General features: G+C 48.5%; 1 protein-coding gene across 20 annotated transcripts in view; it reads left to right on the top strand.

Moving 5' to 3' along the window:
• CIT (citron rho-interacting serine/threonine kinase) overlaps positions 1-14,172 on the top strand; it is a 2,264,529-nt gene that overhangs the window by 936,776 nt on the left and 1,313,581 nt on the right. For all 20 annotated transcript variants that reach the window (XM_069619729.1, XM_069619715.1, XM_069619714.1 and 17 more), the window contains one exon: positions 12,844-12,960. In XM_069619729.1, the coding sequence (XP_069475830.1) occupies positions 12,844-12,960 (117 nt within the window). The remainder of the gene's footprint in view (positions 1-12,843; positions 12,961-14,172) is intronic.

Genomic DNA, 14,172 nt, shown 5'->3' with positions numbered 1-14,172 from the left:
CAGTTCTCTCCAAGAAAAAGATGGTGGTTGTTATGCTGCATTGGGGGTAATATTTAAGAAGTAAATATACTTTATAGATGGTGGTTTGCGTTGTAGGTTAGCTTGAGGAAAGGCTGCTCAAAGTGAGAATCTAGCGGCACATGAAATCCGTTGAGAACATACACATTACTATTGTTTTTGGATATGGGGTTTAATGGTATGAACCAGTTTGAGACATGGTTACACTAGTCAAGGATGGAAGGGGGGGCAAAGGGGCGCATGTAGACCAGCCTTTCTTCTTTTTTTTTTTTAGCCATCAGACCTGGTTAAATTGCTGTGCTCTGCTATGGGAGACACCTGCGCTGGGTTAGTATAGTCTGGTGGCAGCACTGAGTATTAATAATCAATAGATTGGAATTCCTCCTTTACCTAACTTTGGGTGGGACACACTAGACTACACACTTGCCACAGCATAGCTGAGTTTTTTTTTTTTTTTTTAACTTTTATTTTTGCTGGCAGTGGTCGCTGACATACACACATAACAGGTCGAGAGTATAGTCAACAAGCATAACAAGGTACGTTGCACAGGAATGTTCACAAACAACAATATACATTGTCAGACAGAGATCGGCTGAGTAAGATATTGGGGAGCACAATATACAGAGGTGGGGCTTAGGGCGAGCTGTCCGCCAAAGGGGCAGCGTCGAGGCCGTTAAGGTAGCTGTTGAAGGCAGTCCAAATGTTTTTGGGCCGGGACCGGCCTGGAAGGGTAGTGATGTAGTCCTCCTCACAGTTACGGGACCAGGTCACTAGATTTAGCCATTTCTGGAAGGTAGGAGGGGCCGAACAGTTCCAGTTTTGAAGGATACATTTTTTAGCAATTGCGCAACATACGTTTAGCAGTTTGGCCTCCCCTCTGGCGCCCTTATCAACCCATAGACCAAACAACACCCCCAACGGATCAGGCTCGAGCACTGCATCGCAGAAACCGGACATGGTCTTAATAATCTCGTCCCAGAATGGGGCCAGGTTAGGGCAATCCCAGAACATGTGGAGATGACCTGCATCCTCCGCCCCGCAACGGGGGCAAAGTCGCGTGTCGGAGTGGGCGAATTTGGAAAGTCTGCGTGGGGTATAGTATAGCCTATTCAGCAATTTGTACTGTATAGTGCGATGTCGAAAATTAAGGGAGACCCTACTGGTGTGGGAGCACATTTTACCCCACAATTGTTCTGAAATGACAACCCCCAGTTCAGAGGCCCAGTCCTCTCTCGCCTTGGAGGGCGGTGGTGCTGAAGCGGTGAGCAGGAGTTTGTACAATGATGAGACCACTCCACGCGCCCCCCCGGAGTTGGCAATATAGGAGATGGCAGGGTGGTCTGGGGGTTCGCTGGGGAACACGGGCCAAGCCGCCCGGAACGCCGCACAGAGTCGATAATACTGTAGTAGCTCAAGTGGTGAGCCCGAGTGGGCTGGCTTCCACGTCTGTGGCGTTATGAATACCCCATCTGGGTAGAAGTCAGTAAGGGCCAGATAACCCAGGTCCCGCCAGTGCCGTGCCAGGGCTGTGTCATTCGTGGGTTCCAATCCGGGGACCTGCCATGCGGGGAGCCATTTGTAGTAAGGGTGAGCTTCGGAGTCTGCAGCGAATATCCGCCTCCAGGCCAGTAAGGTGGCCTGGACAGGGTCTATGGGAGAGTTAGGCTCATATCTCCGATGTAAGAGTAGGGACATAATAACACCGGAGGCAGCAAGGGTTTCAAGCTTGACATGCGGGCGAGAAGGAGGACCAGGGTACCAGTACCTGGCAAATTGTGCCTGCGCTGCGGTCCAATAGCTCATCAAGTCAGGGGCCGTGAACCCGCCCCTGTCGTAGGGAAGAGTCATAGCGCCCCACTTTTTCCGCACAGCGCCAGAGTGCCACAAGAACTGAGCACACAGCTTGTGTAGATCAGTGAAGTACCTCTTTCCAGGCCAGATGGGAACATTAGTAAACGTATACAAAAACTTAGGGAGCAGTATCATCTTGACCAGTGACAGCCGCCCGGCTAGTGATAAGGGAAGAGAGCGCCAGCGCTCCAGTTTGGCTTCGGCCAGTGCCGCCACTGCCACATAGTTGTCAGTCAAAAGAGCCTCCCTAGTCAAGGACACGTGAACCCCCAGATATTTGATCCCGTTGGGAGACCACCGGAGCGGGTACTCAGTGGCCGGCTGATGTGTGGAGTGCGTGAGGGGGAAAAGTTCGGACTTGGTGTAGTTTATAGTGAAGCCTGAGAATGTCCCGATGCGAGTGATGTCCCGGAGGAGAGGGTCAAAGTGGGAATCTGGGTCCCTGACGAACAGCAGGACGTCGTCAGCGTACAGGGAGACAATTTCGGGGGTGCCCTGAAGACGTATCCCTCTGCGCATGTGCCGTTCCCTGATGAAGTCTGCCATAGGCTCAATGGCAAGAGCAAACAGAATTGGGGAGAATGGGCAGCCCTGACGGGTGCCCCGAAAGAGAGGAAACAGAGCTGAAGTTTGAGAGTTAACGCGAACTCTGGCAACCGGGGAGGTGTATAATAATCTGATGTACGAGATCATCCCAGGACCAATGCCCATGGTCTCCAGGACCAGCCACATGTATTTCCAGGAAACCATGTCAAAAGCCTTCTGGGCATCCAAGGTGACCGCCACCGCACTCACATTCTGGTCAATGCGGGCCATCACGTTGAGAAGCCGTCGAATATTGTGTGATGTGGATCTGCCAGGGACAAAACCGGATTGGTCCTCATGTACCATGTAAGGCATAACCGGGAGAAAGCGATTGGCAATCACCCTGGCGAAGATTTTCGTATCCAGGTTCATAAGTGAGAGGGGGCGATATGAACCACATTCATCAGGCGGCTTGCCAGGCTTAAGGAGAACCGTGATGACAGCCTCGCGTAGAGATGGGGGAAGAGAGCCCAGGCGCAGGGATTCGTTCCAAACCTCGAGCAGTTCAGGGCCCAGTATGGCTACATGCTCCTGAAAGAATTCAGCCGTAAGCCCGTCGGGGCCCGGTGCTTTCCCCTTCGGGAGGCTGGAGATGGCCTCTACTATTTCATTCAGGGTAAAGGGGGGAGTCCAACTGTTCCCTCGTAGCCTGGGAGACGATAGTGGTGGGGATCTGGGCGAGAAGCTCACGCATCTGGGATTCGCCATGTTCGGGGGGTTGCGAGTACAGTTCAGAGTAAAAGTCTGTAAAGGTCTCCAAAATGTGCTGGTCAGACCACTGGGTCAACCCGTTGTTATCTTTGACGCAAGTGATTTGGGCTAGGCCCCACTCCCCCCTGGCCAAGGCGGCCAGTGTTTTGCCAGGTCTGTCCCCCTCACCGTATTTCCGCGCCGCCTGAGGTCGGCTAAAGTACTGCACCTCCCTGATGGCCTGCTCGTTGAAAAACTTGAGTTCCTCGCTTATCTGGGAAAGGATGACAGGGTCAACCGAGGCAGGGTGGGCCCGCTCAAGATCTCGCAGTTTGGCTTCGGAGCGCGACAGGGAGGCCCTTATGGACTTGAGGACCCCGGACTCCCTAGAAATGGCTGCCCCCCTAATGAAAACCTTGAAGGCGTCCCAACGGATCCCCCGGGTGGTGTCCTGTGGTGAGTTGAATTCAAAGTAGGACTGGATATCTGACAGAATGTCAGCCCTGAAGACAATGTCCTGCAGGGCGGCCGATTTAAAGCGCCAAGTATTAATGGTGGGAGCCAGAATACCCATATTGACAGTCAGTAGGACCGGTGAATGATCAGACAGAGTACGTGCAAGTATACGAATATCTGAAACCCTGCCAATCAGTTGGCCCGACAATAGGATCTGGTCAATTCTAGAAGAGCTGTCGTGCACCGATGAATAATATGTGTATTCCCGCGTTAGCGGATGAAGGGCTCTCCAACTGTCCAGAATGTCAAGTGACTTGCAGTGTGACGAGCCTGCGCGCTGCGCTCGCTAAGGGTCTGGGGGCAGAGCCGGTCCTGTCCACGACGGGGTCCAAAATAAAGTTCATATCACCACCCCAAATGATCTGTACACCCACGTATCCCAGGAGTATGGACACTACTTGGTCAATAAATTCAGGGGAGTCTACATTGGGGCCATAGGTGTTCACGAGTAGATAATCTCTATTGGCGATGGCTCAGTGCAGGATAATGTATCTCCCCCCCGGGTCAATATAGCTCCTGTGAAGAACGAATTTGAGAGACTTGTGGATTAGTGTCAGCACTCCACGGGCCCTTGTAGAATATGTCGTGAAGTACCTGAGGGGTCCCCAGGTGGGTGCTATGCTTCTGGCCAACGGACCAGTGGAATGTGTTTCCTGCAGGAGTAATACCTTGCAGTGGTGCCTATTGGCGTAAGCCATGATCCTGCGACCCTTAGTGTAATTACTGAGGCTGCGGACATTCCATGTCATTATAGTCACAGCCATATTAGTGCCCTAGTCAATAAAATCCCTGGACAAGGAACCCAGGGAGAGTGATCCAACGTCAGCGGACGCCGGGTCCTCCGTCCCCCAGTACCGGACCCCAGTACCAGGGTCACCAGATCTCCCAATCTCAGAGTGACCATGACTGAAGCTGACACATGCATCTCGACAGGCTTAGTGAACATCCCACCACAGTTGTTGAAATACAGAAACAGGATGATGCATAATTAGACAAAAGCGACCCGATGTGTAGCCGGCTGCCAGCCCGCTACTACCATTTTCAAAAACATGTCCCCAATCCCCACCCATGCCACCTCCCACCCTCACTGCCCACCCCCAACTTGCAGTGTGAATCCCCCACCCTCCCCTGCAGGTGTCTCCAGCTAGCCCGACTCTCCCAAAAACGTGGAGGACGCCTTGATCTTGCTAGGCATCGTGGGTTGGTGCTCGGGGGTGGAACAGGTAGTGGTCCCAAGAACAGATACAAGAGTGTGGAGCCTATGCCAGGGGGGAGAACTGTGGTCGCCGAGGCTTCCCGGGGTGAAAGAGATCAGGGCTCAGCGGTAGCTGATTGGGGCGTGATGGTGTTGGGCAGCTCCCAAAGCCCACAGAGTGGAGAAGCCCGGGCCACAGAGGCAGCCGACCCGGGACACGGATCCAAGGGTGGAGCGCCACAAAGCCCCTCCGCACCGCAGGCAAGTCACAAGCGGGGACGTAGTGAGCAATGTCCACTTTGAGGCTGCAGCGAATATCCAAGGAGGGGCACCCAGTCCAGCCCCTCCAAGCGGCCCAAAAAGTGGAGAGACTAGCAGCAGAGTCAGCGGGAAGGACGCGGGTGTCCAGACCAACCCGCCAGGAAAGGAGCCGCACTCAGCAGGAAGCCGACAGAAGGAGTGGCCCACCAACAGGAGAGAGCCGGGGCCAGATCCCCCACAACTAAGGGCCTCAGCCCCCAGCCGCAGCAGGCAGCGGTGTAGCGATGGGTCCCCCAACGGGCCGCAGTCCGCCCAGGACGGGGGGAGGGGCCGGGCCGGCTCCGCAGCTCCAACTATGGCGGCGAACACAACCGCAGCAGGGATGTAGGGCACTCAGCTGGCCGCCTCTCACCTCCCGGGGGCGTAGCCCCGCACTCCCCCGAGCCCCCGCTGCCCCGCCGCCCAGCAGGGGACCGCGACGGAGAATCGCCCGCAGCCGGATGGATGGGCCGGGGCGCGCTCCGCGTCGGTCACGGCTCCGAGATCACAGTCGGGCCGCACCCCGGGGGGGCCGGGCACAGGACGCCCGGAAGCCGCCGGGGCCCCGATCGGGCCGCAGTCTGCCCGATCGAGCGCCCGGGAGAAGTGCCCAGGCCCCGGGAAGGGGGAGGGCCTCGGCCGACGCCGCGTACGCCGCGGGGGAGAGGGCCGGAGTCTGGTCGCCGGATCAGAGGCCTCGCACCGGATCACCTGGGGTCGCAGAGGAGCCGGAATTTCGCCAGGCAAAGGCGCTAAGATGCGAGGCAAAAGTATTGAGGAGATGAGCGTAAAACGCACAGTGTAGCCGCAGATGTCCGAGGATATCACCCAGTCCCACACGGAGCCCAAAAGCTAGGCAGCCATCTTGGGCTGCTCCACAGCGCCACCCCCAGCATAGCTGAGTTTAAGCATGTTGTGCAGTGGTCAGGCAAAAACAGCCTTGAAATGTGTGAGACTCACAGTGGCAACAAAGTTGGGCAGAGGCTCAATAAGCAAAGTTTTATTCTGATCATACAACATGAGATCCAGATGTGTAGCAATTCAGATCTGCATAAATCGTCAGAATAGGATCATCTCGCATAAAAAAGGCAAGAGGTGCGGACAATGGCAGTACAACTAATAATTCAAGACACATTGACGGTGGGCAACCTTTACACCCAAAAAGGTTTTGTATTGTCAATGTTTCCATAAAGTTGCACAAAACCTCAAAATATGCTCAGGAGATTCAGTTCTAGTGGGAAGAGACTTTAATGAAGTGATGGACCTTATGTTTAACCATAGTAAACTGTCCAGAAGAACTGGTGGGTGCAACAAGAGGTGCACACCGGTGGAGTAGTTGGTGAAAGAATTCAACTTCATGGAATTATGCCGACTGCAACACCTCCCTGTGAAAGAATATAGTTTCCACTCTACTGCACATGTGCTGTGATCCGGACTTCAGGGTTTTTTATGAACATTCTGAAAAGTGAGATTGGTAACATGTACATTTTGGGGCTTTCTCAGACTATGACATTGCTAGCTGTGGACTACACTAAGAAGGTCCGCAACATGGAAGCTAAATGTGTTCGTATTGGAGAATGAGGAAATAGGAGAGTTATGGAAGAAGGAGGCCAATTTGAGATTCAACCCAAGAGCAGCAGAAAGTGAATGTAGGTGGGGTGAGGGGTAGGCTGTGTGTGTTTGTGGATGTGCGCTGCACTGTATTAAGTTACTATACGGCATGCCATGTTTTAAGCTGTGGAAACATGTTTGTAATATCCCAAAGCTAAATGCACATTAACTAGAATCTACCCTAGTGCTACCGAATATGCTCATTCACTTTTTTGGGGGAGGGAGGAGAATATATGTCGTCTGTTTACTTTTATACTAGCTGGTTAGGTTGTGTTATAATATGTTGATGTTTCATTAGAATGTTTTGCTTTAAATGTCTAATTTTGAAGAAGCCATAAAACACCCAGTAGCAACTCCCTAAACACGCAGAAGAAAAACATGCAGAAGGTAGACCCATAAATCCAATCTGTTAACTAAACCACATACACCTATTTTGATACAACATTTGCATGATGCCCTCTATTAACAGTACGCAGTAACTGCAGTTCAGGGTGAGAAGGCTAGTCAAAGGCTGGGTTTTGTAAATTAACTCCCATCAACGCTTGCCTAAGAGGATTCCTGCCTCACACACCAATACAACCATTACTTTAAAGGCATAGTAGGATTCACGGCCCTCCAGGATGACCGGACTGGGCTTCTGCTCCCAAGAAAGCTGTTGTCGAAATTCCACCCTCTGTTAAATGTGCCCATATTTCCCTCCTGCTTTCACATATATAGAGCGTGGCTGTTTGTGGCATAGGGGAGTAAGTACAGGGACTTTGTATGCAGCGCTTTCTACATGCCTTGGTTCACCAGCATACTGGAATGCTCAAAGTCTGGCTCTAAGACAGTATGTGTCCTTAAGCACTTTGCGCACAAGCATAGGTTTTTGGTAACCATGACATAAATGAGGAAAACAAAAAATGTGAGGGGTTTTTTGCTCGCTTTTTAGGCAGCCTTTGCAAACTTGGAGTCTAGGGAAGTTGGCATAAGTGCTTTCCCGTCTGTGTTTTCTCGGGCATGACTTCAACATGCCCTGACTCCGCATGCAGTGAGTAATTTCCAGAGATACTCCCTTGTGCAGTGAACACCTCCTCTCCAGCATCTCTCCTCTTGGCACTGCACCCCATAGAATACAGTTGAGTCCCACCATAAATGTGGTCCAGTTGTACACGTAGCTCCTCTACCTTTTCCTTCTCATGCCGTCCTGTGAATCTTGTCTATCCCTCACCCTGATCCTCACTCCAACTATCTACACAACTTTGCTTCTCCCTTCCTTCTACTGAATGTTCCATTATACTCCTTCTTTGCCTCCCTGATAGGCAACGCACCTCAACGCCATAAACTAAGGCAGGAGGTGCTATACAAATGCAAGATAATAGGGTGAACAGGAACGTGAAAGTACAGGACTTGACCTTGTCACAAGCTTTTAAGTGTTCTAGGAGATCTTTCTGATGGGTCTCTCAAGCAAATGCAAAATAGCCAAGGCCCAGGAAATTGTGAAACTTGAAGTGGAGATAAAGCAGCTGCATACTGCATTTATTGCCAAACTGAAGAAGGGAAGAGAAACACTATGAACTGAATAAAAGGTGTGAGGAGCAAGGAATGAGATGCAGGCACAGGAGTTCATGATTTTGGCCATACACTTTTATTATAAATGAAAAGGGGTTTGGAAAATGCCTCTGTCCCTACGGACAGAGGTGGTTCCCTACCAAACACAAAACTAAGGGTCTGTCCGATGTCATTCTAACAAAAGTAACTCTAAGGTGAAAAGGGTAATGTCTTTGGCACTGAAGGTGACAAATGTTCAAGTTCAAAAGGAAAGGCGCTACTCCAACGCTACTCCAACATAATTTCCCAATGGATAAAGTTCAGTTCCAGGGGATTGCTCCCTTCCCCTATGATTACTCTTCACTGTGCTTTACACTTTTATAGACATCAATTTCCTTGAGTTTCTCTTGTTCAGCAAAACAATTGTTTTGCAAAACAACTTGGCTGTTGGTTTTAATCTTGGCAGGCTACCTTGTGTACTCTCATGTCAGGTTTATTCTCCTCCTTATATGATTTGAATACAGTCTCTGGCTATTACCAGTGTATCCTTATCAGGACCTCCTCATATGATGTACATTTCACACTGTTCAACCTGACCTTGCCTGGTATACTTTCCTGCAAGGGCTTTGTCATATGAACACACTTGCAACTTGTGGTTTCGCAAAGATTCATGACGTGAAGGGCTCTCTTTCTCTACCCTCAACTTCTCTCAAGCTTGCTCCCCTTGTGTACGGGTCCCATACTTGTAACTATTAGGTTGCAAAGGTTCACAAGGGCAGGGGTTTTCTTCTCCTCAGGCCTATTGAATTCTCTCGGGCTTTGTGTCCCAAAATAATTCTCTGTAAGAGATATTGATTATCTTCTTTCTAATTCCCTTCTATTTGCCTTCGGTAGACTTGCTGTAGTTCCCTGGTGTCCATACTTCCTTTGGGTGTACTCACCGGCTCTCTATGGCATGTGTTGTCTCTCCTGTGGCAAGCCTGCAATGGCTCTTGAGCATCCTGTGCCTTTTCTCCAGGTTCGCCGTCTGTGCTACGTGGCTTCTGTGCCCCTCACGGTTCCCGCTCGCCTGCTCTGGGTAGCTTCGTGCTCGAGCGGCGTGGAGGAGGCCTTTCGGTACTGGCGTACGCCAGGAAGCCTTTCTTCCTTACGTGGCATTCCCGCCACGTACCATCTCCTGCAGTCTGCTCCCCTCAGTCTCTGCTGTGAGCCATTTGGCTCCACATAACTCGCACCAGCCCAGTGATCCCTCGGTCGGCACGCAGAGGATAAGACTCCTCCAGCCAGCGTCTCTCAGATGAAGCAGAAGCAAATTTAAACTTGCCGCTTTCAGCTGTATTTCTTCAGTGAGGGAGCCTCCAGTTTTTCTCTGGCACACTGCTGTTGCCCAGGGGTTCACCTCCTTCTGGGGGCCATAGCGGTTTCCCCAGAACACTCCAGTTCTCCACCAGCTGTTGGGGGTGCAAGGGTTTCCCCTTCTCTAGTCTCGAGCACTAGTCCAAGGCTCCTACTTCTACACAAAAAGTTCCTGCAGCAAGGTCCTCGAGGGAGGGCCTCTCTCACCTTTCCTGAGTCTTTCCTTGCGTTTATAATGGCTCTGGACAATAAGATTTTGGGAAAGACTAGACTGCTGTATGTTGTTTTTACATGTAGTCCTCATTCCTCCATACTTCTCCGTTTTCGCTGTACTGATCTTAGAACTCCATTGTAAGTCACTGGGGATCTTCCCTGTCATTCAGGATACGGTGGTCGGTCAAAATACCGAAAATAAAATCTCGAATTACAAAAAGCACGAATTAAAAATCTCGAGGAAAAAAAATATCGAATTATTTATTTATTTATTTGTGTTTTTGGGGTCAGGTAAGTTAAAAAAAAGGAGTAAAATAAAAAAAATGAAAAAAGGGGGGTTCGGGGGGGAGAACCCCCCCATTTTGGAAAAAAACGCATTGAAAAAAAAATTCGATATTTTTTTCGAGATTTTTAATTCGTGCTTTTTTTTCGAGATTTTAATTTTCGAGATTTTGACTATAAACCAGGACACGCCTATTCTTCCTCGTCACAGTTCTTTTTAGGGAAATGATAGGATAAGTACAATCCATTAGTCCATTAGGGAAGGGATTTTCGTTATGGTTGTAGTTAGGGAGTGTACAGTTGGTTTTGGATCTGGGGGAGATTTCTAATGTTTTACTACTATATGCTATAACAGAATGGGGTATTACAGGGTTATTAGTCCCTGCGGAAAAGGGGACATTCCCCGTTTCTTCTGGCAAGTCACCTTTACATCCATGAGGGTCATTTCTCCTCCGTGACCCTCCCTCAAATAACCGCCCTCTGGGTTTGGATCAGAAAACGCCTGCCTTATCCTGGCCACATTAGGGAAGGTTTCCCCCATGGAAGCAGTGATTACATTGCCAGATTCATCACAGAGGGTAGAATATGCTACATTCAGGACATGGAGCACATACTAGTATGAATGGGAGAAGTGTAGTTGTCTTCTGGCACACCGATTGAAATTGATTGGGAGTGAAGCTGTTGTTTATGCTGATGCTATATGCCTTGAAGGACTTTTGACATTGAGTAAGATTGACTGATTTGGAGCAACATCAGGCTAGAAGATAAACTGGTCGAAGTCCGAAGCAATGCCAATTTCTAGGACTTGCCCGAAAGGGGACCTGGCAGGTTATGGATTCTGGTGGTTCCCATCAAAAATGTGATACCTGGGCCTCTGGATGCCTACAGACTCTGGGCACATAATAGCGAAAACATAGTGAATGTAGTGGCTAGCCTAAATATAGTCCTCGACAGAGGTACAGCTTTGAAGTTGTCCTATGGGGGAAAGTTAATGCCCTGAAGATAATAGCAACTACAAAGATAACTTATATTTTGGCCATTCTTCCACTAGCCCTGAAAAAAGAAGAGTAACAAGGCGTTCAAAGGCTTTATTTGGGTAAAATAAAAACTGTGATGGGCATTATGAAAATAAATGGCAACTCCCATAGGCCAAAAGGGTATGAGTGCTCTCAACGTTGCTAGCTCTCACTTATCTTTTAACTATGCAACATTCCCTGGCTGTTTTGGCAGGTGACATTGTTGAGTGAACAAAAGCAGACGTTACCATGTTCGGACCGCTGGAGTCAAGTGCATTGATGACACTGTGACTCCGAATACAGCTGAACCATCTGAGTTGACTGATATTTTGAAACAAGGTTGGTGAGAGATGTCAAGAAATACGGGCTTTAATCCATACATAGCTTGAGGGGGCCCACTGTGTCTCGACCGGGGTTCAAGGTGTATAAGAAAACAGTCTTTTTTGCCAGTCTTGCATCTAAGTGGATAAGATGCATTGAGGACCTCATAGATGCTGGAAATGTTATCCCCTGTGAGACACTAGCAGGAACTAGAGGGATGAATGCCTGCACCTATGGTGAGTACTGGACTCTGAGCTGTTATTGGGAGAGCAATGATCAGACCAGAGAGTGGGACTTCAGAAAACTCATTGATGGATAATATGCGATATCTGGCCAAGCAAAGGAACTTGGCATTGGCAGTATATGACCAGTTGCAAATGGGAGGGTGAATACAACCCTGCTTATGGTTGCAGGCATTACTAATGGAGCTTAGTTAGGGCACCTAGCAGGGGATGGCTGTGAAAATATAAAACTCACTTCCATGAACTGAGGAGAGAAGGCCTGATAGATCAAATAATTCATCAGTGTGCACTGGAAACCAGAGAATGAAGGAGCAGGACATGACTGATAGATACATACTGGGAATATAACCACAGGAGAGAGACCGTAGAGAACATGATTTGATAATGTAGCAAAGTTAGCACCTTCCAGCAGGGGGTTACAGAAGCACTAAATGAAGTATTAGGTCTACATCTGGACTTTGACGTTGCAAATATAGTCTTGGGGGAATCCTACTCCTGGGTGGGCTGGTGTACCCACATAAATGCTCCCATTTCAGACAGCATAACAGACGAAACACTGATACTAAGGACTGAAATAAAACCGGCCCTCAAAGAAGGAATGGCATCAGTGCCTTCTTTCACACGGGCAGCAATGAGAAGACAAATGTAGAACATATTGTTTGAGTAGATGTGGTTAGGCTACCGGTCTGAATTTGTATAACACAAGGGGGAGTAGGAGGGTAGATGTGAACGCTGGAAAATGGGTAGAGAAAGCACAATGGTGAGTAGGGAGGTCTGCCAACAGAAGGAAATGTTATAATTGTCGTCCGGATGTGGTGGAAGGCGGTAGTCTAACCAAGAAGATGATGAGCATGCTGGTGGGGACGATTGTATTAACGCACTGTGGGAACGTTGTCAGCAGTTCGTTTTATGAATACACTTGAGAATGTTGACTTGTTGAACCTAAATGTTAATTTTAGAAAAATGCAAATTCTTTAATCAGATTTGGTATTTCATAGGTGAGTGAGTATATTGCCATCTGGGAAGGCTGTCGCCACTTGGCACTGCATGCTCTTGACTACTCCTTATTAAAAGATTAAAGGTTGTACACATACTATATTCATGTTCATTTCTTCAGGTACTGGAGACTCAGATGAAGAAGGATTTAGCTGATAAAGAAGCACTTGAGTCTTTACGGGCAAAACACGAGGAAGAAGCCTGGGAAAAAAGCCAAATGATAAGCGAGCAGAAAGCGGTATGTTTATAGCCTATGACATTTTGCTTAAAGACAGTTCAGACTATTGTAGAATTGACAAAAGAACTGTGATGGAGAACTATTGTAGTACCTTGTTTTTTTTGGGGGGTCATAATAGATTACACACTTGCTCTAAAGAAATACAGGAGCTGGAAGGCAAGAACTGGCGTATGATGAGATAAACTTAGCTGAAGGTAGCAGCAGTGACAGAACACTGGCTGGCGTAGTCTTTTGTCGGAATCACAGCAGGCTGACAAGATAATGACCAATGATGTTGCAAAGCGAGGGGCATAGGCAGAGAGCTAGTTTTTATAGGGTGCTGCAAGCATACGTGGCCTGCGTCTTTCTGTTAATAGCTAGTCTTGTGCAGAAAACTTAGACAGTTAAACCCTGCAGTAGAAAGCATCGAGACCCGTGGAGCCAATGTTCTGCGACAAGACCTGAGCTGATTCTTGACACTATATTGTCATAGTCACAAGAGCAGGTCTTTATGCCATCGGATGCTGGTAACCTCGTATCTATATCGTACCTGGATTCCTGCTACAGCTTGGGCTGAAATCAGTATGAAAGCTGCTGATAAGTTTACTGTAGCAAGTGAGAAAAGGGAGCAGCTATGTTCTCCATCTTTCTGTAACGTCGATATCCTTAGCGGTCATCTCGCCCTCTTCTGTTTGACTTCCTTCCCTGGTATGCATGCAGCAAATGCACTGTCTCTGTACATTGAAAAGGCTTTGTACCTCGGTCTGGCTTTGAGACTTTTGGATAATGCACCTTGTGACGACTTTAATTGTGCCTGAATTGGAAAGATGCTCTATGCCAGATGTGTTGGGAATTACATTTCGGGATTACATTTTAATATATTTGTATGATCATGCATATTAACGAAATGTATGGTCTTATAAGTGTTGTACTTTTTAATTAATACTTTAATTACTGAAATACCATACTGCATTGGCACATAACAATAGAAATCCTTTGCTTCACAGAATGTTTAAATGTGCCATTTAGGGGTAAAGTGCCTTCTTAATGTGTAAATCATTGAATGTTACCCTAACGGGAAAGTTGCCCTAATGTGTGGAATACAGTGCTATGACACTTAAAATGGCTTTTATGATCCTCCACAATGAAGAACGATGTCTCCATTAATTGTATAATGTTATAATTTGTTTCTGCTGCTCATATTGTTTATGTAAATATAATGTTGATCCCCAA

The sequence above is a fragment of the Ambystoma mexicanum genome, chromosome 10, assembly GCF_040938575.1.
Source record: "Ambystoma mexicanum isolate Mex_15411 chromosome 10, UKY_AmexF1_1, whole genome shotgun sequence".
NCBI lineage: Eukaryota > Metazoa > Chordata > Amphibia > Caudata > Ambystomatidae > Ambystoma > Ambystoma mexicanum.
The sequence above is the reverse complement of the archived record's forward strand: the minus strand, read 5'-3'. Positions and strand labels throughout refer to the sequence as shown.